Source organism: Sphaeramia orbicularis, chromosome 12 (assembly GCF_902148855.1).
Source record: "Sphaeramia orbicularis chromosome 12, fSphaOr1.1, whole genome shotgun sequence".
Lineage (NCBI taxonomy): Eukaryota > Metazoa > Chordata > Actinopteri > Kurtiformes > Apogonidae > Sphaeramia > Sphaeramia orbicularis.
Window position 1 is genome coordinate 19979591 of NC_043968.1, and position 23227 is coordinate 20002817.

General features: G+C 39.4%; 1 protein-coding gene across 2 annotated transcripts; it reads left to right on the forward strand.

Moving 5' to 3' along the window:
- The first annotated feature begins 5110 nt into the window (after window positions 1-5110).
- On the forward strand, window positions 5111-20683 carry tcf7l1a (transcription factor 7 like 1a). Of its 2 annotated transcripts, none has more exons than XM_030150557.1 (12): window positions 5111-6004; window positions 6161-6230; window positions 6351-6487; window positions 13667-13744; window positions 14675-14789; window positions 14942-15023; window positions 15934-16011; window positions 16115-16231; window positions 16460-16622; window positions 18060-18167; window positions 18262-18310; window positions 19664-20683. In XM_030150557.1, the coding sequence occupies exons 1-12, from the start codon at window positions 5828-5830 to the stop codon at window positions 20281-20283; spliced, it is 1794 nt and encodes a 597-aa protein (XP_030006417.1). In that variant the 5' UTR covers window positions 5111-5827; the 3' UTR covers window positions 20284-20683. The 2 variants fall into 2 exon arrangements, with proteins under 2 accessions (XP_030006417.1, XP_030006416.1); XM_030150556.1 differs by having other exon boundaries at window positions 5112-6004; window positions 19652-20683.
- The last annotated feature ends 2544 nt before the right edge of the window (window positions 20684-23227 follow it).

Consider the following 23227-nt stretch of genomic DNA (forward strand, 5'->3'; position numbering starts at 1 on the left):
ATGTGACATCCAGCTGACCAAGACGAGTCACTGCTACATGGAGCACAGAGGTGAATTTATGAGAGATTCTGATTGTAGAGACCTGAACAATTGCAGTTAGGCGTTGTCTTGTCAGAGGACATTATCTATGCTTTATGTATTTCATGACAAAGCCCTCTGAAACTTTACTGCAGTGTGGTGAGCAACACCGAGGACCCCATTCATGCAAAACTTGACCCGTGTCCACGGTTGACAGGAAGGTCAGAGGTTGGACCACACAGATCTAACCTGCATCTCTGTGTTGGTTATTCTTCCGTTTTTTCTCTTATAACAGCTTATGGGGGTGTAAATACTTACAGTATTATTCACTTCCCTGGTCAGTATTTCCTAACATTAGATTTCACATTTTTGCTCTGGTTCACTTCTGCTTTTTCTTTAATAATATTCCATGTCTTTTACACTCTAAAGCTGACAGTTCAAGTCTGTGAAAGCAAATACTAATGGCAAAACTGACTCAGACCCTTAGGATGAAACTTTATTTTCACTTCGCAAACTATATTTTTTCAATCGAATTGCAACAAAAAACCTCGGGACACAGAATGATTATTTTTAGCTGGCATTCAATAGGTGCCATGTTAAGCTGCAATGCATAACAAGATGTATTTTCCCATTTGAGTGCAAAAAACACACACTTACATAAACATAGACATTAGAACTACCATTCGCAACTCAATTGAAGGTCCCCTGTGGAGAGCAACCTGGTGGCAATTAGGATCCATTGCCTCGTAACCCACCCTCTGTGTCTCTTTGTGTGTTTTCTTCAGTTCTACCTCTCTTTGTTTGCCCATTAACAGACTTCTCAGACTAACTTGCTCCTTCTCTCTGGTTGTTAGATTTTGTGAGCCACATCCATCCTTTTTTTTTGCCATCTTTGAGTTTCCCCCGTTATACACATACACAGACACACTCACACAAAACATACACTTGGCTTCCTTGGAAACAAAAGAGGGATTTCCTCCCCACAGACTGGTTCTCAAATCTCTACACCCTCCCGTGATCCTATACATAGCGTGAACACACACATGTTAAACTGCTGAGAAAGTGGTAGAGCTCCACAATCGGAGAAGGCAGATTTGGGGGTTACAGTTGCAGAAGGTTGTGCAGTGACACCCTCTGTGCTTCTTCCCAATTCCTGCATAGCTTCAGGGGAAAATGATCTTCACTCTCTGGCCCTGAGCCAAACACTGGACCCTCTGTATAATCCCTTCTCTGCTGATACACAGCTGCTGGTGTGTGTGTCTATCTATATGTGTATGTGTGTGTGTGTGCAACAGTGCAACCTTACAATGGCTGTTTCAGTCTCTATCCATAGGTTTGTATTTTGTTTTTTTGTTTTTTTTTAGAATTCCCCTCCTGCAGAACAGCCATATCTCAATCTGCCTGACAGGGTTGTAAAGGGCCCACCAGCTATGTGATGGATTTTTTTGGAGCGTCATCTCAAGTGGGAAACATTACAGAACAGGCTGAACCCTTCAGTAAGACAAATCAACTCTGAGCACTTGCAGCTTTAAGGTCCATAACCCCCTTTCCTGCTAGTTATGGTGGAAATGAAACTGGAGACATAGGCGTATTCCTAACTCCAGATGTGGTAATTCTTTCTTTACTCACGTTGTACAGTCATACAGTGTACTTACGGAGCACCGTGACTATTATACATCTAAGAATACTTAAAAATAATAAACAGGCAACTCTCAACAACAACACCTCTACAATAACCATCTCTATGTACCATTAAGTTCAGCCATTTAGCACTACATTTACTAGTTTGTTGCTCATATATTCCTAATTATTCTAACAGAAACACGATGAGAAAAAATAACCTGTTCCCAAACTGTGCGTGTATTGGTTAAGCCAAAAACAAAAAAACTGCAATCGTATAAAATTTGTGCCTATTAAGGACATAAAATAAGATTTCATTACAGCTATATTTATTTATGTTGATATTACTGACTTGACAAAGCTTAACTATGAGTTAAATTATAAGATATGTATAATAATTTTGGGAAATATCTGCTGTCATGTCAAATCAAAATGTATTTATAACAGATAAACTGCTGAGCTTTAAGTGTAATGTACAAGCTGTCTTATTTGTAAATTGCTGGTTTATATTTTGTATTTAACAGCCTACGTGGAGACAGTTGCTTCACAGATTTTAGTTTACATGGCATCTGATGACAACTTTTATATCTCCATCCTAACGGTTCATTACATTCTGTCTGTGTGAACGCCAGATTTTCTCACTTTGGCACTATTTATACTGAACAGGTTGAACAGTTAAAATGGGATGTTAACAAGCAGACTGTTGCATCTAAAACATACTAATAAAAATACTGTAATTAAATGATACATTATGATGTGTGTGTTTTTAGTTTTATTTTGATAGATAGATAGATAGATAGATAGATAGATAGATAGATAGATAGATAGATAGATAGATAGATAGATAGATAGATAGATAGATAGATAGATAGATAGATAGATAGATAGATAGATAGATAGATAGATAGATAAAAAAAGAGCTAAAGGATGACATGCAGCATGCAGAACTAATGAGGCACTTAGTACTAAATAGGAGGGAGCCTCATAATGTTGGATTAAATCAGGTAGAAATGCATTAGAGTAGATCATGTCTTTATAGTTCAGGAATATTTAAGTCATCTCAAATATTTAAAGTTGATTGTTGTTGTCATGCAACAGGAGCATTTTGCTTTTAAAAATGTACAAGCTTAAAAAAAAAAATATTTAAATGGATAGCAGATGTCAACTGTGAAATTCGATCTAATCACCCCTGATACATTAGAGTCATTTACTGTAATTTTATCTCTGTGTTAAAGCAGATTTGATGCAGATGTAATCTTCTGCCGCCTGCTGAAGTGCTTACATGCAGCCACCAAAACATCCAGATACAGACACAATAAAGGCAGTGTATCATCGTTTAACATGTACAGTATTAGCCTATATGAGTCTGAAATATGCATTGTTTCCATTGGCTAATAACCACTAGAGGCTGAGGATTATAACAGCTAAACAAAACTTAGTTACAGTACGGAATGCAATAATGACAGACAATGATGCTTTGTATTGGGAAAAATTTAAACCAACCACATACGACACATTTTATCTGTTGTACCTGTTTTATTGAAACATAATACACTAATAAAAATGTTCCCAGACAAGCTTCAGATAACTTTTCTGTCTCTATTCTGTATAAAAATCCCACAGTAATATTTTACATAGAAAGTTTAATGACCTATTTTTTTCTATATTTGTTTTATAATTTGCAGTGCAATAGTATTTTATGAATATGTGGTGTGTTATAACAGAGCTGTAATAGACAAAACCGGGGGGAAAAAAAAGATACAGGGACAAAGTATTTTCTATATATTTGTGTAATCCACAGGGTAAATTTGTGTCGCGGAACAATTAGTTTAAGGGAAGGATGCCAGAAGCCACAGCATGCCTCAGTGACTCCTTGTAATGACAGAAACTCTATACAGACAGTTTCTTCTTAAGGTCTAACAGCTTCCAAAAAAAGTAACAAGAAAACTCTGTGGAATCATTCAGAAAGAAATGTGAGTTCAGGGACAGAAAGTGTTTCTGAAAAGCCATGGTGAGTTTAGTTTTCAAATGTTCTCTTTAATTGCGTCAAAAATCATGAACAAAATGCTATTCACTTGCAGTGGTACACCGAGAGGAAAGAGCTTTCATTTATGGGATGAAAAGAACAAACTCTCTTTCTTTACCAGATTCTGCTGCCAGTGTGTTGCTATGCTCTAAATAATTTCTAATCTTTCATTAGTCTCATAAATCCTCTCTATCTGCTGCAAGTGCTTTTATAAAACATTAAAACCTAAACATGCTGAGCCGTAAAAATGAAAAGAAAAAAAAAAAAAGAGTCGATTTTTGGTTTGTAAGTGTTTCCTGCTGAACCGTGAGTCTTGGTTTTGGAAAGTTTAAATCCAGATGAGATTCCAATGGCTTTCTCAATGCTCTCCTTCTCCTCGTATAGGTTGTCAGTCTGTAATGTAAAATCAGGCATTGATGGACATAACACATGTTGCCTTCTATGGTTGTTACAGCTGGTCATGGCTGTGACCTGTGGCTGGCCCTTCATTGTGCGCCACAGCTAAAACACAAGGAGTCATGTGAGAATGAATCTTATTAAGAGTGCTGTTGTACTAAAATGTTATGAGCGCTGCACTCATGCTTGTGTTCAGACTACTTCAGGGTTTTGTAACGTTTGTAAATGGAGATTGTGTTTCAATAATTACCAGAAATGTATAAGAGAAGACATATAACCCATTAAAACCCCTTAAATGTTTAAAATTCAGTAATACCAGTTGTACATTTTGTTTAACTTCCAAGTCAGTGATTGAACTAAAAGCTTCTACAATAAGGAAGTTAACCAGACTGTACAACAGTTCACAATAAATCCCTCCACATCACATCATGTGCAACTTTATTGTAAATATGTAAAAACATATATTCATGTATGTACAGTACAAGTAAAAGAAATCGCAGATTTCTCTTTATATTTCATGTTTCTGCCTCTTTTCTGCACTTTGTTTTTTTCTATTTTCACTTCTTTTAACACTGAAATTTCCCCAATCAATAAAGTCATGCCTTATCTAATTTCTTAATGCCCACATAAACAGCCCATCATTTTTGTGGGTCTGTTAAAAACATAAACTGTTCTGTTCTCTATCATCCCTTTAACTTGTCCATGTTGTGGTGCACCTTCAGGAAAATGTTCACTGATGGTTCTTGTACAATTCTGGGACAAAAGGAGTGGCCAAGGTTAACCTTTCAGTGTGAGCTTTTCCTCCTTTAATTCAGGGGGTCAAACAGTGCCTGGCTGCTCCTTTAACTTCTAAAAGTGTCCTTTTTCCTTCTAAACTCCTCCCTCCCTGCTCTTTGTGCCTCCTCTGCTGAGAAATGGGATCAACCTGTTGTACCTGATTGAGAATCAGCTCAGCTTCTGCCTTCGCCTTGTGACACCACAGGGGCGTGATTGCTGAACCGATCCTGGATCTGTAAAGATTCCCAGTCACCTCACCCCCCCCCATCCCGTGTGTTCCGACAGCCCTCAGTCTTTTCCTTCCACTCCACTTCAGAAACACTAACCAGCCCAGCTCTTTCCCACGCCTCCACATCGCAAGCACCCAGAAAACGTCTTGAATCAGCAAAGATTGTAATACGCGGAAACGAACACTATAAAACACGGACAGTGGACATTATGCACGGCTTAAAACTGGACAGACGATGCAGGTTTTCAATCCGAAGGTAAAGCGGAGGGCCTGTGCTTTCCCCCTGGACTAACTGTACTGAAGAGGACCCAAACTTTTCCGTTGCTGCCAACGGACTCGGTTTTGTAATGTCAATAATATTGCGTCGTTTATGAGCGATATTTTCCCTTTTTCCAGCTGGAGGATTATCCCTCAGTGAATATACTGAATCGTTTGCATTGTGTTGACTCGGTTCTTGATTGGATTTCTGTGAAGTAGACTTTGTGCCTCCACACATCAGGAATTCACAAGTAGAAACTCAACGTCAGTGAACGCCGCAGGTAGCTAGCTAGCTTGTTAGCTAGTTGTTTCTAGTGCATTTTCACAGCATATTAAAGGTAAAAACAGTACGTTAATGTTAAAGCTAGGTGTCATGCTTTCAATAGCCAACTTTCGCTAGCTACATATTTCCTCTAAGGCTCCCAGCCTTTTTGGTTGGTTTTACAAACTACAGCCTTAAAGTCGGTCTAACTAACGTTAGCTGTTCCAGCTAGCGCCCAAACATGCCGCAGCTAAACGGCGGAGACGGAGATGATTTGGGAGCAAACGATGAACTCATAGCTTTTAAAGACGAGGGAGAACAGGAGGAGAAGAGGAATGTGTCTGCTGAACGGGACCTGGACGATGTCAAGTCCTCCTTGGTCAACGAATCCGAGACCAACAGCAGCTCAGATTCAGAGGTAAGTTAGTTCAACTGGGACCAGGATCAACTTTTCTGCTCCGTCCAGCACATTGATCATCTCCAGCCCACTTTAGGTGCCACACTTACTGGCGAGCTTTTGCACAATCCTGCTCCTTGGGCTTTGTTTACATTGCTGTGTGTGGTTTCTGTGCAGGCAGACAGACGCCCGAAGCCCAATCTAGATTTGGAGAGCAGAGCCAGACAGAGTCAACTCTTTCAAGAAGGTAATAAACACCACGCATAGTTGTGGAAATCCTGTTATCTCGTTTCCTCAAAGTTATTTGTGTTAATCATGTTTCCTGGAGTCGACTGTACATTTGGAGTTAAAACTTTGTCTTTCTTAGCACTGAGGAGACAACAGGATGGAGGTCTATTCCAGCCCTCTCCATATGCTGGCTATTCCTTTTTTATGATACCAGACCTTGGGAACCTCTGCAGTCCATACCTCACCAATGGAGCTCTCACACCAAGTGCCCGGACGGTAAGATAGTTTAGTTTTGGTCACAGCACATTAGGGTACAGGTTGTGTTCTGGTAAGAATGTGTGCCTCTAATCTCTATCTTTTTGTAAAATAAAAAAGGCTGTCACCAAGAACACAGCTCTAGGAAAACACCATCCATCTTAGCATTTTGATTAAAATAAGTTTCTTTTTGTATTTTTTTTTTTTTTACCCTGAATCCATCAAGATGAGACAGCACACCAGTTTGTTTAAGCTGTTGTACATTTGCAGTCCTTGTGCTGATTGCATATTTGTTTGACATTGTTGTGTTTTGTAGTAATCCTGCTAAATATATTCTATGCAGAGGTTTGGCTTTCTGGCATGGGGAGCTGAAGCAAAAAAAAGTTTATGAGACGCTTACATCATCCAGATTAACTCATTCACTGGGGTAATTTAAACCTCAGCTGCTTGGTGCAGGACCTAGCTGCTTTAGTTTGCGGGGATATTGTTTTGCAAATTGAGACCTGGATACCATTGCCCCTCCATTGTCTTGAAACCTGTCTTTTGTGCACTTGCATTTGTTTTGTTGTGAGGGTGTGTATGTGTGAGTGAGAGAGCTGCCAGCAGCTTGTTATGATAAGGTGGTTTGTGATGGTACAGGGTTAGACAGGCCTGGACATAGTCTCCTGGTGCAGTCGGCTGCCTGCAGCAGGAATAACCTCTCATCATGACTGGGACTGTGTTACACTGGAACCTTCAGGGAGCAGCAGATTAGCTGCTTTAGCTAGAAGTTGCACAGCAGGGTTGACAGTGTGTTGCCCAATTTCCCAGTCCCTAAAGCTTTATGGAAGCTCATCTTGGATTATAGGGATGTGAGTTGAAGGTTTAATTCAGTAACTCTTATGGACACTAATCTAAAAAATGCCTCTCTGGCAGAGTGAGAAACTTAACGATATTTCAGTGGACAGTTGAGAATTTCAGACCTCAGCAACCCTGTGCAGAAGTACACTCTGTTTTTGTTTTTATTAGGTGATAAGCATTTTAACTCTGCTAAGCAACAGGTTTCCATACATACATCACCAGAGCTGCTGAAAGTCCGTTCTAACATTTTTTTCATTAAATAATAGCAAAATTTAAATATGAAATGATATAATCAAACAAAACCCCAAGTGTTTTAATAATTAAATATTTTCTCTTTGTGATGATTTCTTTTGGGTCATTCACTTAGAGTAAGCTGAGTATCTTCATTTTTTTCTGTATGATGCATGAATAATGATTGAATATACATCATCTTGAGCTCCTCTCAGCTTAATCAGTTTTCCTCCAGAATGTAGCATTATAAGAGTTTGATTCTTTTGCTAAATGGAAAAAAGATATTTTCTTGCAGATACCATGAAAACTTTATATTTTGGTAGCCTTGATTCTGAATGGTTTTAAAATGAAAAAATAATTCAGTGGTGCTCAGAAACTATGATTAAATGAGGCCGTCGCTTTAAAATTAATAATCTGAAGCAGCTGAAGTGACATGGTGGGTTAGTTTTTGAGATTTCCAGACCACTGTTTGCCCATTGACACAGATTTGTGATTCTTCTTCTTTCTGTTTTGTTTTGAAAGTCTTTCCTCTGCGGATTTAGCCCAGACACACATGTAGGCTAAACACACAGCCGAGCCCACTCACACAAACACCTGCATTCCTCAGCTTTGTAATGCCCTCCCCCTGTGTTAGCGGGTCATTGTTGTCATTAGGGCCTGAATGGTCCTAATGCATGGCTCCACCAGGGGATCGTTACATCTCATTATGCTTAACACGCTGCCCGTGGCATCTGACTGACTGTTCTGTTTGTGCTTAGCCAGTGTGAGCTCAGACTGCATGTTGCCTTGAGACAACACAGTTATTCCTCCTCTTCCTCTCCTGCACCGGCCCTCCCTCGCATTTCTCTTTACACAATGGAGACTTTGTGTACTTTTCAGCCTTCTCAGTAAGTGTGTTAGGTGTGTTTATGAGAGAGAGAGGAGGAGGAGATGCGCCTGCCAGTCTGAAGGCAAGTCAAGGTAAACAAGCTATCGTTAGTTGGACGCTACCTGAACCATAATACAGGGTGTTTACTGTACTCATCTACCCAGCACAGGAAGTAGAAGGCAGGCAAGCAAGGCAGCAAGTAAAGACAACCTGTCTGCTTAAGATCTACAACCTGTTTCTATCTATAGTTGAATACCAAATTCAGTACTTTTAAGGAAACTAAACAGCATCCATACATAGTCTATCCTACATTGCAGAATAACACAGTATGTAGAGAAATAGGCAGAGTGACTGAGACTAACATAAGCACCTCACCTCTGTAGTGTGTTCACAGTGATAAGCTGTAGGTTGAAGGGATAGGGAGAAGGAACCAGGCAGAGGCTTTGCATATGTGGTGTGTAAATTGTTTAAAATAAATGGCAAAATGTCATAAACAAGTAAATTAATAACAATGTTGAAATTGAGAAGTTTGGAATTTATTTGGACCACTGAAGTGACGTTTTTTATTAGAATCAGAGTAGAGTTCTAGAAAAAGGTGCCAGTTCCAAATTCCCAGTACCATATCAGTTCAGATGTGAACACAGCCAACCCTTTTTTCCATCTACTTTTGTAATGTCCACAGTTCTTTGTTAGTTAAACTTCCTTGAAGCTATGTCCCAACTTGACTGACTACTGTTTGACCTCATGCTACAAAATGTGTGTCGAGACCTTGTTGGCTCAGAGGTTTGCTGACTTTTTAAATCGTTCATGCGTTCATACCAGCCTCACACCTGAGCAGCAATGAATGGCAGGAGGAGGACCAAGTTTGGCAGAGATAAGCTATCTGGTATGCATGAGCGTTGATCATGCAGGAGATCTTGCAGGCCTATCCCTTTTTGTCTTTTTCCTCCATGTTAAAAATGTGGAGGTTGTCTATGTGGGTTTGCAAATGCCATCACACGTGCACAGTTAAATATCCTTTCAGCAAGGCTGAACAATCCCACAATTCCTCTGTTTACCCGACATTGTCTGCAAAGTCTTAAAATACCAGGAGGATGAGCTGTCTAAAACAACAACCTCGAACATACACAATGCTCTACACGCACATGTATACACACAGGGCCTGAGCACGTACCGCAGCGTTATGTTGGAACTTCATTCCATATGTTTGTCTGTTGGCACAGTGTCCAAAAAAAGTGGTTTTGCACCAAACTATGTTGAGATTCTTGTCATGGGGTAGGAGGAACTAATCCACTTCTCATACCAGTTAAGGTTGTTTTGCTTCTCACTCAAACGCCAAATAGATGTGTACCAGCTCCATTAAACTGTGTGCATGTACACAGTGTGAGAAGGTGTGAGAAGGTGCAAACACATTATCGGCCATTGTTTGGGGGCACTGGAGTACTTGGACCACAATTGGTATCATCAATCATGCTTTGTTTCTTAAAGCACTTTGATAAATAGTGGCCTGCTGCCATAAATTTAGAAAAAGCAGGAAGGGTTCAATATAAATATGAGAATAGAGAAAAACATTGAAACCCATCAGTAGCAATATATTTGATTTATTTTATGACCTGTGACCAGCAGAATTATTGCGGAGTAATTTTTTCAGGACCATATACTTGCACCTGTGACTGTAAATTAATACTACTACTTCTTTTCACTATCCCTTAAATTTGCTGATGAGTACTGATTGACTAATTTTTTGTTGTTTTTTTTCAGTAATGGTACATCATAAAATTACAAAAATTACCTTTAGAAACTTCCAAAGCCAAATCTAATCACTTCAGGGTGTTTTATTTTCAGCCACAAAGTTTAATCTTATATGATCAATCCAAAAGTAAAGCCAGTGGTGTCCCCTCTGAGTTTCCCCTGACATTAAGCTGTGAATAGTACTTTTTGCATTGATTATTCACAGTGTTTTCCTTCAGACAGAGCATTTGTTTGTGTTAGTTTATTCTGTAAAATCATCATTTGAGAGTCAGCTGCAAAACCTCATTGCATTCACAAGATAATCTCTGTTTTTCAGTCTGGTCTCAGGATTTATCATTCATTTAGAGGTGTCATCTGTCTCACACAGACTAAGACCCTTATTGTGGATGTAATAGCCCCAAATCAAGTAATAGCATGGAAGTCGAAACGAAAAACACAATAACAAAATCTAGTGGTGACTGTGACATCACACTGAAATGTATATATAAACTATATTTCATGATAAATTTGACAATCTAATGAACGAAATAGAACGTTAGTCATCTAATTGTGAGGTTTTTTTTGTTTGTTTTTGTGCTTTTGTCATTTTTTTGGCCTCAGCTCTTTGTGTTGAAGTGAGCTGTACGTGTGCAGTGTGGAGGGTTTTGTAAGCAGCAGTAAGCCTAATAACTTTCCCTCTAGTCACACACTGATTTTATGCTTCCCTCAGTAATAGACTGTGATTGTGCTTGTGTGTGTGTGTGTGTAACTGTGTACATTGATTTGCCTGGTATTTCCAACAGCTGGATTCAGTTAGCACTCAGCCAGAGCTTCCTCAGGCCTCGGAGGTGGGGGTGGGATGAGCGAGCATTGTAGAGTTTCTGTGTGGATGTGTGTATACTGAGGACAGAAATGTGGGTATCTGTATGTGTGCACTAGCAAATGTTCTATGCAACAGTTGGAGGGGGTGTGCGCATGTGTGTATTTGTATAATACGTGTAGACCAGCAAGATGAACTGGAGATAAGAATAATTATGAGGGGAAAATGTAATTAGTAGTAATTTCTTATCCAGTTTAGTGGCTGTTTAGTTTCCTTGTTTTGCTGACTGGAGACTTTTATTGTTACCCTGTTAAATAGTGTTATTCTTTGGTGGGACTCGGGGCAGTAGATACACAAATACTTCTCTGTTTTATCTCAACCAGAGTAATATATGTAAGGTTTTCATTATTTGTCATTCCAGTAAAATGCAAAAGAAACCTATTGGTAACTAGTGGCACAAAATAAGAATGGAAAAAATACTTATGTTATAAAACTAATATGTTAATATGCTTGCTAAGTATTGAATCCTTGTAATCCTTCAATGTAAAGGATTGCCTTGTCAAGCAAAGATTTGGTCTTGAAGACAGTACTACTAAAACGTCAATTTTTGTTAAAATGTTCAGTCAGGATCGACTGAAACAACCATGTGGTATACGTATCAGTTACCATTCCAAGTTAATGAGGCATAAAATGTAACATGTAAACCTGTCTGTTACAGATAACGGTAAATGGAAAGCAGAGAACAGACGTGAAAGAGATGGAGTCTTTCAAACCATGGTCACATTTAGTTCAGTATGACTTACACTCTCTCAAGGGGTCAGATATGGAGTTCTGCTTTAACTCTACATTTTAACGCAACAGTGCAGTATTTTAGTTTTTTTTAGTTTACAGCACACGTCTTCAACTGTACTTACACAAATACACACGCAGCATTTTCAGTCCTGGTGCAGCCAAATGCTACCTGAAAGAGGTGGCGTAGGAGGAGGTGGTGTTTACTATCTTCAAAGTAGGGACAGATATAGTCTTAGCTTCAGTCCACCCCTCCCTTCTTCCCAAGTGCATGTTACAGAAAAACAAACCACGTTCATAATCTTAAAACACAAATCAGTTCTTAAATCAGAAACAGAAAGTCTATCTACCAAGGAATGACACATTGTATTAAAGGTATGATGGCAGATAAAACTGATAATATATCCTTGTGTTGGTGTTGGACAGGGGCATGGATCTTGAACATCCCTTTCCTCCTCTAGCCTAATTATTACTGTTGGCAGTGGGATCAGATCCATTCACTTATGAATCACTCGAAACTCAAAGGTTTAGGACTTGGACATGACTTGGCACTTGCAGATCTTGACTTTGACCAGCATCAAGAACCTCTGATGGTGAAACAATGACTTTGGCCTCCCTCTAACATAATGACTCGCACAGAAGTATTATTGTGCTTAATAGCCATAGCACTTGGTTTGGACATGTCTAATTTTAAGGTCAGTCATCTGTTCCAGAGAGGAAACCAGTTTTAGATGGATTGTGATGGTGTCCCCCAACCCTGCAATAAGGCACAGTCTCTTGGTAATTTATCATTATTACAATGCAGAAGATGACATCACTGTCTTGTTGACTTGTTGCTTAGAAGCTTTTATTCGAGACTATAAGACTGCCTGCCTCCTTTGGATTCACTCTTCTTGTTTGGGGTCAAAGGTCAGAGTCTGTTGACGTCACTCACAGTTGAACAGGCACCAAAAGACTTTTTTTTTTTTTTTTTAAACTTTTGGAGTGAGGTGGGAGGCTTGTGTGTGTGTATGTATCTGTCTGTGGTTGAGGGGGGGTGTTCCCTGCTCCAGACAGCTCAGTCAACAGTGGGACCCCAGTGGGTTTTGGGGGGCTGGGACAGTGAATGTCTGTGCAATGGGGGTGGGGCATAGGAAAGCTTTTAGGACTCTGTCCTTTGTCTGACTCGAGACATTCAGTGTATACACACATAGTCTGAACAAGCAAACATCTTTCTAACGTTAATATGTTCTCCTTGGGTTTATATTATTATTTCTATTTGACCTTTGACGCATTACATCTATAGGCCGTAACTACTTTCTCTTGTATAGTTACTGTGTGTGTCTATAATGTCTATAAGGAAAGGACAAAAAGAATGTAAACACGAGGGAGCCTAACTGTACTGTGTTATCCTGTCAGATGATAGTGGATGGGTGATGTGTGGCCCAGCAGTAACCACAGCATCCTGCTAACCCGGGTGTTTCCAGAGGTTTTCCCCAGATATTTACAAAAGCTCAGCAAAAGCAACAAGGAAACCCTCTTTGTCTTGTTTTATTTTATTATACACTCTTATTTTGGGTCTGTTCTTATCTGTAGATGGTTTAGTTATAGCCACCACCCAGTTATGTGTCTGTGTCATGCACCTGCAGATCAACCACCCTACCAGAAAGCAGCTTTTGACCAACTACCAGCAATGTGATGCAACTGATTCACCCAGTGAGAGAAAAAAAACACACTTCATGGTCATAGTTCAGTAATAAAGTCCTGCTGTACAGCTTTCCTTCATAGCAGCAAATTAATTATTAAGAATGTATTGAGATCAGTGTACGGCTACTCATATCAGCAGTCCAGCCCTGTGCCATTTCAATTACATACTGTTGCATTATAAGCAATGAGTAGTACAGCTGTGTGTTAACTGCCTCCACCCTTTTCTTCTCCGTAGTACCTGCCATTTCAGTGGCCTCTGCTTGATGTCCCTGGAAGATCTGCAATCAGAGACTCTGCCACTCCTTCACATCTGGTACGATCCACATTAATCATACCACTGGTACTTCACTGACATATGAACTCTGTATGTCACTATCGGTCCATCACCATGTAAATATGGCCAAGTAAATGAGTCATGGTCTCTTCTATCAGCGCTTACAGAGAATCACAGAGAGAAGAAAATCTGTTGAAAAAGGAGACGTTAAAGCTCGTAGATGACATAAAACATGACATTGAATATGTTTAAAGGACGTGTCTGTTGATACTTTATCTTGCTATACTCAACAAATACAGTGGAAACTACAAGTGTTAATAGATTACCCATTCACTCACATATATAATGTATAAATTAGAGTCTGATATGTGTATTACCTCTGTGCATTATTGTTCTTCAACATTTAAAAATGCATTAATGAGCCACACTGTTGCACTGTATTCCTTTATGGACATGAGCCGAAACACACACTGTAGTTAACATAGATTTAAACGCAGAAGTCCTGTGAATGTTAAAAACTAAAATCCTGCTGCTTCAGGAAATGAAAGAGTGTTTAGAAACATACAGTAAAATTATATTTACAGCCCATTTAGTTTTATAGTTCATAGTTTTTGTGGGGGCCAATGGGCTTTAGTGACATGATGGATTATTAGGGACTTTTAAACATGGGATGTTCTATCTGGGAAAAGGAACATACTGATAGAAAAGGAGCTAGACGAATAATTATTGGATGCAGTTATGACTTGACTTTTATTAGGTTCCTCCAGAGTGTCAGCGTGAAATCGTTGGGATCACATGACCCTACACATTCCTGAGCTCTGTTCAGTAGGCTGTGTATAAAAAATAGTAAAGGTGTGTTTTTACTCCATAACTGTTAAATGGTCTAACCCTGACACCTGCTGGATAGAAGATACCATTGCACTTGTAAATGTAATCAGCTATCGTGTGCGTATGTGCTTGTGTTTTCAGTCTAATAATGTGCCAGTGGTGCAACATCCTCACATGCCTCACCTGCATCCTCTGCTTTCCTACCCTGAGGCCTTCTCCCCCCAGAGGGCTTCCCCTGGCTTCTCACCTGAAGCCGGTAGGTGAATCAGTCTCACTTCATCCTGAAGGATAAACTTACCTTGTTTCTGAAAGGGAAAAAAAGTCAGACATGATAATTACCACCAACATTGGTAAATATTCTAAACCGTGCATCTGCGTGAGTCTCATTTGTTACTGTTGATGTGGCAGGTATTTCGAGGAGCCCTCATGCTGCCTGCTACCCTGTCTCACCTGGAGGAATCTCTCAGATATCACACCCTCTGGGATGGCTGTGAGTGAAAATAAATCGCAATGAAGTCTGGAAAAAGATTTTGTATATAAAAATTGTACAACATTTTGTAGCTGGTACAGTAGCAATACATAAAGGTGTGTTGTATGTGCACTGAGCAAAACTATAAATGCTCCATGTGACACCGTAAATTTTAATAACATTAGGTGTTGCGCAATATTTTAAATCACACACAGTTTATTTTGTTGATCAGTGTTGGACAGATTACTGTCCATTCGACTGTGACGCATGTCATTCAGGGACATTCATGATATCTTGTTTGTCCAGCATTGGCTTGCCATAGAGTGACACATTGTCTTCTCGAGTTGAAAATATTGTCAATTGAGGCCCATGGAGTGCTATTCCACTCCTCTTTTAGGGCTACACAGAGCTATGGGATGTTATCCAGAACCGTTCCCACATGATATGTAACATCTGTGGCATGGTGACATCTGAGGAAATGTGACATTTTGAGGTGTCCTTTTATTGTCCCCAGTATAAGGAGTATCTGAATACTGTTTTAGAATTATAAGACATCATGAGCTCATTTTGTGCCATGTGTCTTGTATTACACAAATATTGTACATGGTATGTTTATATTTTTCTTCAGTGTAATTTCAGGTGATCAATTTGCAAAAATGAAATATAATCTTAATATTTGTTTTACTGGTAGTATTTATCACTTGAGTTTAGACGTGTTGTGTCTTATTATCTTAGAATTAGCTGGTTATACCAAGTGGGTTCTCTTCCACAGAGTTCTTCATGTTTCTCAGATATGACAAGCCAAACAATGCTACACATTGCACCTTTAAGGACACTACAACACTGCCACTGAATATTTTCAACCTTTAATTGACTTTTTCAAATACAGAGAACAGGATGGTTGATTTTTGTCCCATTTACATCATCACAGGCCTGGACAGCCAATGTACCCCCTTGCAGCTGGGGGCTTCTCACCTGCTGCTCTAGCTATGAATGCCTCCATGTCGAGGTAAGTGTGCACTGAGGAGGTTTGGTTTGCTTTTGTCTTCCAGTACCAGCTCCTAGTCTGTGTTGTGGTTTTAACTGGTCTGTTTTTTGTTTTTTTTTGGCAGCCTGGTGTCCAGTAGCTTCCCTCCACGTTTGGTGCCAACACCTCAATCATCCATCCCCCACCCTGCCATCATCCCCACTGGGGTGAAACAGGAGCCCGGAGTCAGCAGCCAACCAGGGTAAGACTTTAGCATTACTTACCTCCTATACCGATTAAGTATAGTGTTACTGTATAATGCATCTCCATTATTATACCATGTGTAATCACAAGAGGTTTAATCTCCACTCAGCTTTTTTAGGTTTTAACATAACAATGTAAATCAGGATAAAATATTCCACACATTTTCCCCTTAATCACATCTGTACAGTCTGGTAATACAGTATACCTTTTTGTTGTGTACCTGCAGAAAGTCAGTGCCTGAAGTCCAGGAGAAAGAAGACGAGAGGAAGCCTCACATAAAGAAGCCGCTCAATGCCTTCATGTTGTACATGAGGGATGAGAGGCCCAAAGTGGTGGCTCAGTGCCAAGTGAAAGAGAGTGCGACCATCAACCAGATCCTGGGACAGAGGGTGAGTGTGTTTGCATAGGAGCGCTCAGTATAAGAATATACACTGCCTTTCCAAAAAACAGAAGTACACACTATATCACTAGACTGTCTTTAGCTTTTATTATGAGTCACATTCACCTTAGCATTGTTTATGCCATGTTGTGCTTATGCAATGTCACAATCAATGTCACAGCAGAATCAGCAAGTATCTCAATGGGCTTAAAGTCTGGACTCTGTGGTCACCAATCCATGTGTGAAAATGACATCCCATGCTCACTGAACCACTCTTTAACAATTTAAGCCTGATGAATCCTGGCATTTTTATCTTGGAATATGTCTGTGTCATCGGCGAAGAAAAAAATCTACTGATTCAGACCTGGTCGTTCAGGTTCAGCTGACCTTATTTTATGGACACAAAACATTGCGGAACACAGACCTGATCAACTGAAACAACCCCGTAATAACATCATAATACTGATCCAGTGGGGTTGTACTGTAGGCACTAGGCATGATGGGTATTCACTTCATCCACCTCTCTTCTCACCCTGATGCACCCTTCACTCTAGAGCAGGGTCAGTCTGGACTCATCAGACCATGTTATGCTCTCTATCAATCTGATGGTTTATTGAGAAATGAGAAGCTACTCACTGCATCAGTTAAAGTTAAAGAACCTGTTGTAAATGAAACATAATCTCCGCAGTAATTATCCAGTGGAAGTCTCTGACCTACTTACTACTGGCATTTTTTGGCAGGGCAATGTATCTGCCTTTTCACTTTATCTTTCCTGCACCTTGCTTTGCTGGATGAAGTACCAAATTAATGTGTAACTGGGAAAAGTCTTCTACAACATCTATCTGCAGGGTAGACTGTTTCTTACAGTAAAATACATAACTTCCACTACTGTATCTCCAGATTTCACTGTGGTCCAGTAGATGTTGTTAAGGTTCTTTTACTTGACACATAAAATTTACTCTGTTTTCAGATGTAGCTGCATTTGAAAGAAATGTCATAATACCACTCAAAAGATCAAATGGTTTTACCCGTCCTGTATTCACTTGAATTATTTCTTCTGGACTTGTGAGAAATTATTACTTTCTTGGGACAGTAGGCAAATGTCCAAATACTATATTAGCCATGAGCACCAGCTGCCAAATGTAAATAAATGATTATCAAAGATCCATATATATTAAACACAGTTTATAGTGATTATTCAACTAGGAGAGTTTCTTCATAAAATAAAGACTGTAGGTGTAAGTTCCTACTTCAATTGAAAATGCACCCAGATGTTCGTTAAAAAGTGAGAAGCAGTATCAGCAAATGAAGCACCATATCAACAAATAAAAGTTCATGAACACTATTAAGCTTTTTTTTAGAGTGTCTTTCTCACAGTTGTTGTTAAGTGTTTATGTACAGTATGTGGTTATGTCTCCAGACTGATCATGTTGTGTTCTGCCCACAGTGGCATTCTTTATCCAAGGAGGAACAAGCCAAATACTATGAGCTGGCTCGCAAGGAGAGGCTCCTTCACTCCAAACTCTATCCTGGTTGGTCAGCTAGAGACAACTACGTAAGTGCTGATGAAACACAGTCTCCTCTGAAGCTTATGTTCTTGTTTGCTGATATGAGATGAGATATAAATCTAATGTGTTTCTTTTATGTAGGGTAAAAAGAAGAAGAGGAAGAGAACAAAGAGTGAAACTCAACTAGAAGGTAAGACATGACTGCTGTACGTTATACTTCATACTTCGTGCATGTGGCCTCATTAGATCCTAACTACTTTTTAAATGATCACTGTGGCAGCATCATTACCCACTATTACAGCTTTATTATTGTCAGAATGGCAACGGACTCTTGCCCACTACAAAATTCATCATCACATAATAAACTTTATCACTGTGAAAACCTTGTCATATGATCTGATGATAAAACAGTCATATGTCACACATTGATGACTGTGTGACAGAACATAACTGAAAGAGAAACTAACATCTGTGGGCGTTTAAATGTAAAACCTTATTGTGAAGTGTGGATTTCATTTAGTTGGTAGTAAATAATCAAAGCAAATGGAACAAAATACTTTGAGAAGTTCTACAGCCCTGTGGAAGCAGTCAGCCCTAAGTTTATTGGGTTTTCTAAAGATCTAATCTTCTTCAAAAAACAGGTCACAAATACAGTATAAAATCCAACATCAAAACAACCTCTCAGTTTTGTTGAAGAGGCAGGCAGGTAGTTTTTAATCGATATTTAATTGTTTTGTGGGGATGTCCACTGGTGGATTAATACATATGTGGTTCTCTATTTCCAGCATCCCAATGGTGTGTTTGGGGCAAAGTCAAAATAAAGTAGTGTGTGTCTCCCTGTCGATAAACATGTCACCCTCTGCAATGGTCATAGCAGTAGGTGTGATTGTAAGAGTTTCTCCTCCGCGTCAGCATCAGCCAAGGCTGTGTTTCTCCATCCTTCAGTCTGTGTGTCTGTCGCCTTCTTTTAAGGTCAAAGTATCACACATGAGGAACAGGTAACATTATTTAATCTGCCATAAAGGTGGACCAATGTGGAGTCAGTGATGAAGAGATTAGAATTTAATCACATACCTTCATGACCATAATTAATGAATTCATCAAAAAATAATTGAGGGATAATTTTTTTGTGCAAAAACCATAAAGTCTTTCTGACCATTATTTACCAACATCCTCGTCTGTCATACATCAGTTCTATTCAGTCAGTCATTTTCAACTATGACCAACACAGCAGATAAAGGTTCTCTGTTCATCTTCCAGCTGAAAAAAAGCTGAATTCAGGTGGTTCTCAGCTTCGACTACAAGCCTCCTTGAGGCAAAAGGGAAAAAAGAATGGACCATACTGGCAGTTTCAGTTTATTTAGTTTTTTTATGACCAACACAAGTGATCAGAGTTAGAATAAGTGGCTGACATGTATGTCGATATGAGGCCGACAACCACAGCACTGGCACAGAGAAATCACATACATCATGTTGTAAACACACTGTTAAGTTTTCATGTAATAATCCGTGCTTTCTTCTTTTCTTGCAGTTGCTTCAGCAGTAGCTGCAGAGGATTTCTCGCCACAACTCAAGAGACCCTGTGTGCCACCAAGACCTGAGGAAATACCTCACACACAGAGCCATGTGACCCAGCCCCACAGCCGCGCTCATGTGACACAGCCCCACACCATCTCTCACCTGACGCACACGCACCTGTCCCAGGCCAGCCCCGCCTCCTCCTTAGATTCTCCGGCTACACCCACCACAGCGCTGGCCTCGCCCGCCGCCCCAGCACCGACACACACGGAGCACATACTCTCCTACAGCGGACACACATCGCCGTACGCCGAACAGCTGCAGCCGCTGTCGCTCACCACCAAGCCCCACAGACCCCACACCAACACCCACCCGCTGACCGGAAAAACGGTCACCCCCGGACCTTCCACACCATCATCCACCACTGACACCCCCACCTCCTCCTCCTCCCCCTCATCCTTTCACCCACCCTCCCCTCTCCACATGACTTCCTCTAGGAGTACAACCCCGACCCAGCTCTCACAGCCTTTCCTCATCCCTCCTAAATCAGCCCCGCCTACCTCCATTCACCAATCAACAGTGAGCTCTCACAGTGCCTTAACCCAATCACAGCCATTCACACACAGACGAGCCAATCAACTGTAAGGAAGTGTACTTCCCATATGTGAATACTGAAATTAAAAAAGTTATGAAACACATACAATTCAGCAATATTTGTACCTCTTAATGCTGTAAATGAGCTTTCTTTTTAAAACTTTTTTATAGAGCTATCACGTTTTATATTATTAGTATGAAAAGTACAATTACTGGTCAATATTTGACTTTTAACTTTCTTTAAAAATATGTTATAATGTTCCCAGTCTTGTGCTTTTTCTGTTTCCTGAACAATCAGTTTTCCTTGTTCTTAAGCAAAATATTGTGTGGCACAGGATTGTTTCAAATGTTTTTTTCACTGGGTAGTAATGAGTTTAAAGCAATGGTATTTTCCTGTTTTATAAAGTCCCTCCCTGTTGTGTTAATAAATATTCGCTGAGTTCTCATATTTTACTTGATACTGAGAATTTTTTTTGTTTTTGGTAGATCTACAAGGCTTTCAGTGTGGATGTTTGTTCTCTGACGGTGAAGCAGTATTGACCGGCCATCAGTCTGGTCAAATGTCATTTTGTGTATGTGTCGGAATCTGTACAATTCTGCATTTACAGGAGCTCCCACAATGGGTGTCATGGCAACAGTAGTTCACTGAAGCAGTATATGACATGGTGGATGCAGCAATACAACCAGGAGAAAAGGAGTGAGATGTAACAGGTACCAAGTCGATGATTGTGGGTGAAGGAAAAACAAAAAAAATCTTGAGAAAATGAAAAGCAGGCTGGATTTAACAATATAAATCCACACTTTTATAGACGGTTATAACTGAGTGCAGACATCATGCCTTTAGGTGTTTATTTTAACTGTGGCCATTTAATTTCTTTAGCCTTAGACCAAAAAAAAAAAAGAGGGTTAAATAACAATGCCATAACCCACTCCCACTAACATTCCTCTTTTTGTTTAATCCTGGTGACAGACTTCGGTCATTTAAAGGTCTTATGCTGAGTCCTTAGACCTGCAGTATGACGTGGGTGTTTTTATTTAGTGCACAAGAAGAACATGTAGATGTGGGTGATGCGATGATTGTCCTACTTATCAAAACACTTACCTAAAGGTGGAGAAAAAGGCAAAACCAGAAAACATGGACATAAACAACACTTGGAAATATTGAATAGAAGGAGCTGCATGGTACATTTAACTGTGTAGAAGTCAGTCTGTGGAACTGTTTTTGGGCAGGAACATTCCTCAAGATGAGAAAAATTTGAAGCAATGTAACAATATTGAGAGCAAAGTGTTTCATAAATGCTATAACAATGGGGTTACCATGAAAACCTCAACAAAGGGATGGCATGATTTCATTCCCTCATATCTAGATGTAGACTTACTAGGTAGAGTCCCTGGTCGCTTACATCAGGATCCTTAAATGCTGTAACACACCATTCCACAGTCTAAAACATTCGTCAGCAGTCACATTGGTGTTGAATTATATCCTTTTCCTGCTGCACTTAAAAGCTGGACTCTATACAGCTACACTTCTAAGCTGTTTCTTCAGAGGCAGGAAGTTCTTTGTGACTGCCCAAACTGTGATTTTACAAAAGGAAAATCTGGGAAACTCTGCCAACAGTCCGTCATATAGAACTGGGTCTGGACTTTCCACATAATGTTCTGTAACTGTAAATGTGTGGGTGAGAAGGGGAGGCAAGGGGTGTTGATTTTGGGTTGGTTGGTTTGTTTGTTAACACTCTAGCAGCAAAACTATTGGTTGCATTCATACCAAATTTGGTTTATAGATTGCCAGTGACCCAGAATAGATCTCTATACATTTTGGGAACAGTAGGTCAAAGTTAACAATTTTTATGAATTTTTAAAATCTTTTTTCTCCCTTATTTACTTATAATGGGCAAAATTTTAAAATGTCTGTAGCAGCAAAACTATTGGTTGAATTCATATCAAATTGGGCTTGTAGATTGCCAGTGACCCAGAAGAGATGTCATTATATTTTGGAAAAAGTAGGTTAAAGTTCAAACTTTTAATTCATTTTTAAAGTCTTTTTTTCTCCCATTTACTTATAATGGGTGAAATTTCACATGTCTGTAGCAGCAAAACTATTGGTTGAATTCATATCCAACTGGGTTTATAGATTGCCAGTGACCCAGAAGAGATGTCATTATATTTTGGAAAAAGTAGGTTAAAGTTCAAACTTTTAATGAATTTTTTAAATCTTTTTTTTTTTTTTCCTTTTACTTATAATGGGCAAAATTTCCCATGTCTATAAAAACATCAATTTTGTTTCAATTTACTTCAAACTTGCCACATATATAGAGACAACTGATATGCTGACATCACATGCATATACATGATGACATCAGCTAGATCGATGACAAAATAAGCTACAACTTGTGCGAGGGGCGGGGTTTGTTGTGCGTTGCACCACTTGTTCATTATACATCACTTATGGTTATCATTGATCACAGACTATGAATTTTATTCTGCCTTATGTGAGAGGTGTCATTATTATACATCCTACTTCCATTATCCAGGATGATGTCAGACTGCTGGGAAATAAATTTGTTGATGCCGCTCCTATCATTGTAATGACAGTGGAAGTTTTTTTGCGTGATCAGTTTTCTGAAAATTTCAGAAACTGACAGATTTGACTGACACGTCTGATCATTAATTGTAATTGTGTGAGTGCATGGTTTAAAAACAGATTAGTTAGAATGGACAGCTGAATGAGTCACAAATCAGAAGTGGAAAATTACTGGTGACAACAACCATCTGAAAAATTATATTTTTAGCCTGTTCTAAAATAAATACATCCTATATTTGAATGTGAGAAAGTGTGAATACTGTTGCGCTGTAATACAGCTGCCTGATTTTATAAAAACATGAAAACTGAAAAACATTAAAACATGCCATTTCCTTTACATGCAGTTTAAACAGACTTTCTCGCACAGTTCAGTTTATTATAGTGTTATGGTTTTCTCCAGTCACTTCGGTC

Excerpts from the sequence above, each read along its gene's own strand:
- tcf7l1a (XM_030150556.1), top strand. The coding sequence starts at position 5,828 with ATGCCGCAGCTAAACGGCGGAGACGGAGATGATTTGGGAGCAAACGAT. Across the intron at positions 15,024-15,933 it reads TCACACCCTCTGGGATGGCT|GCCTGGACAGCCAATGTACC; the intron begins GTGAGTGAAAAT and ends ACATCATCACAG. Across the intron at positions 16,232-16,459 it reads GGAGTCAGCAGCCAACCAGG|AAAGTCAGTGCCTGAAGTCC; the intron begins GTAAGACTTTAG and ends GTGTACCTGCAG.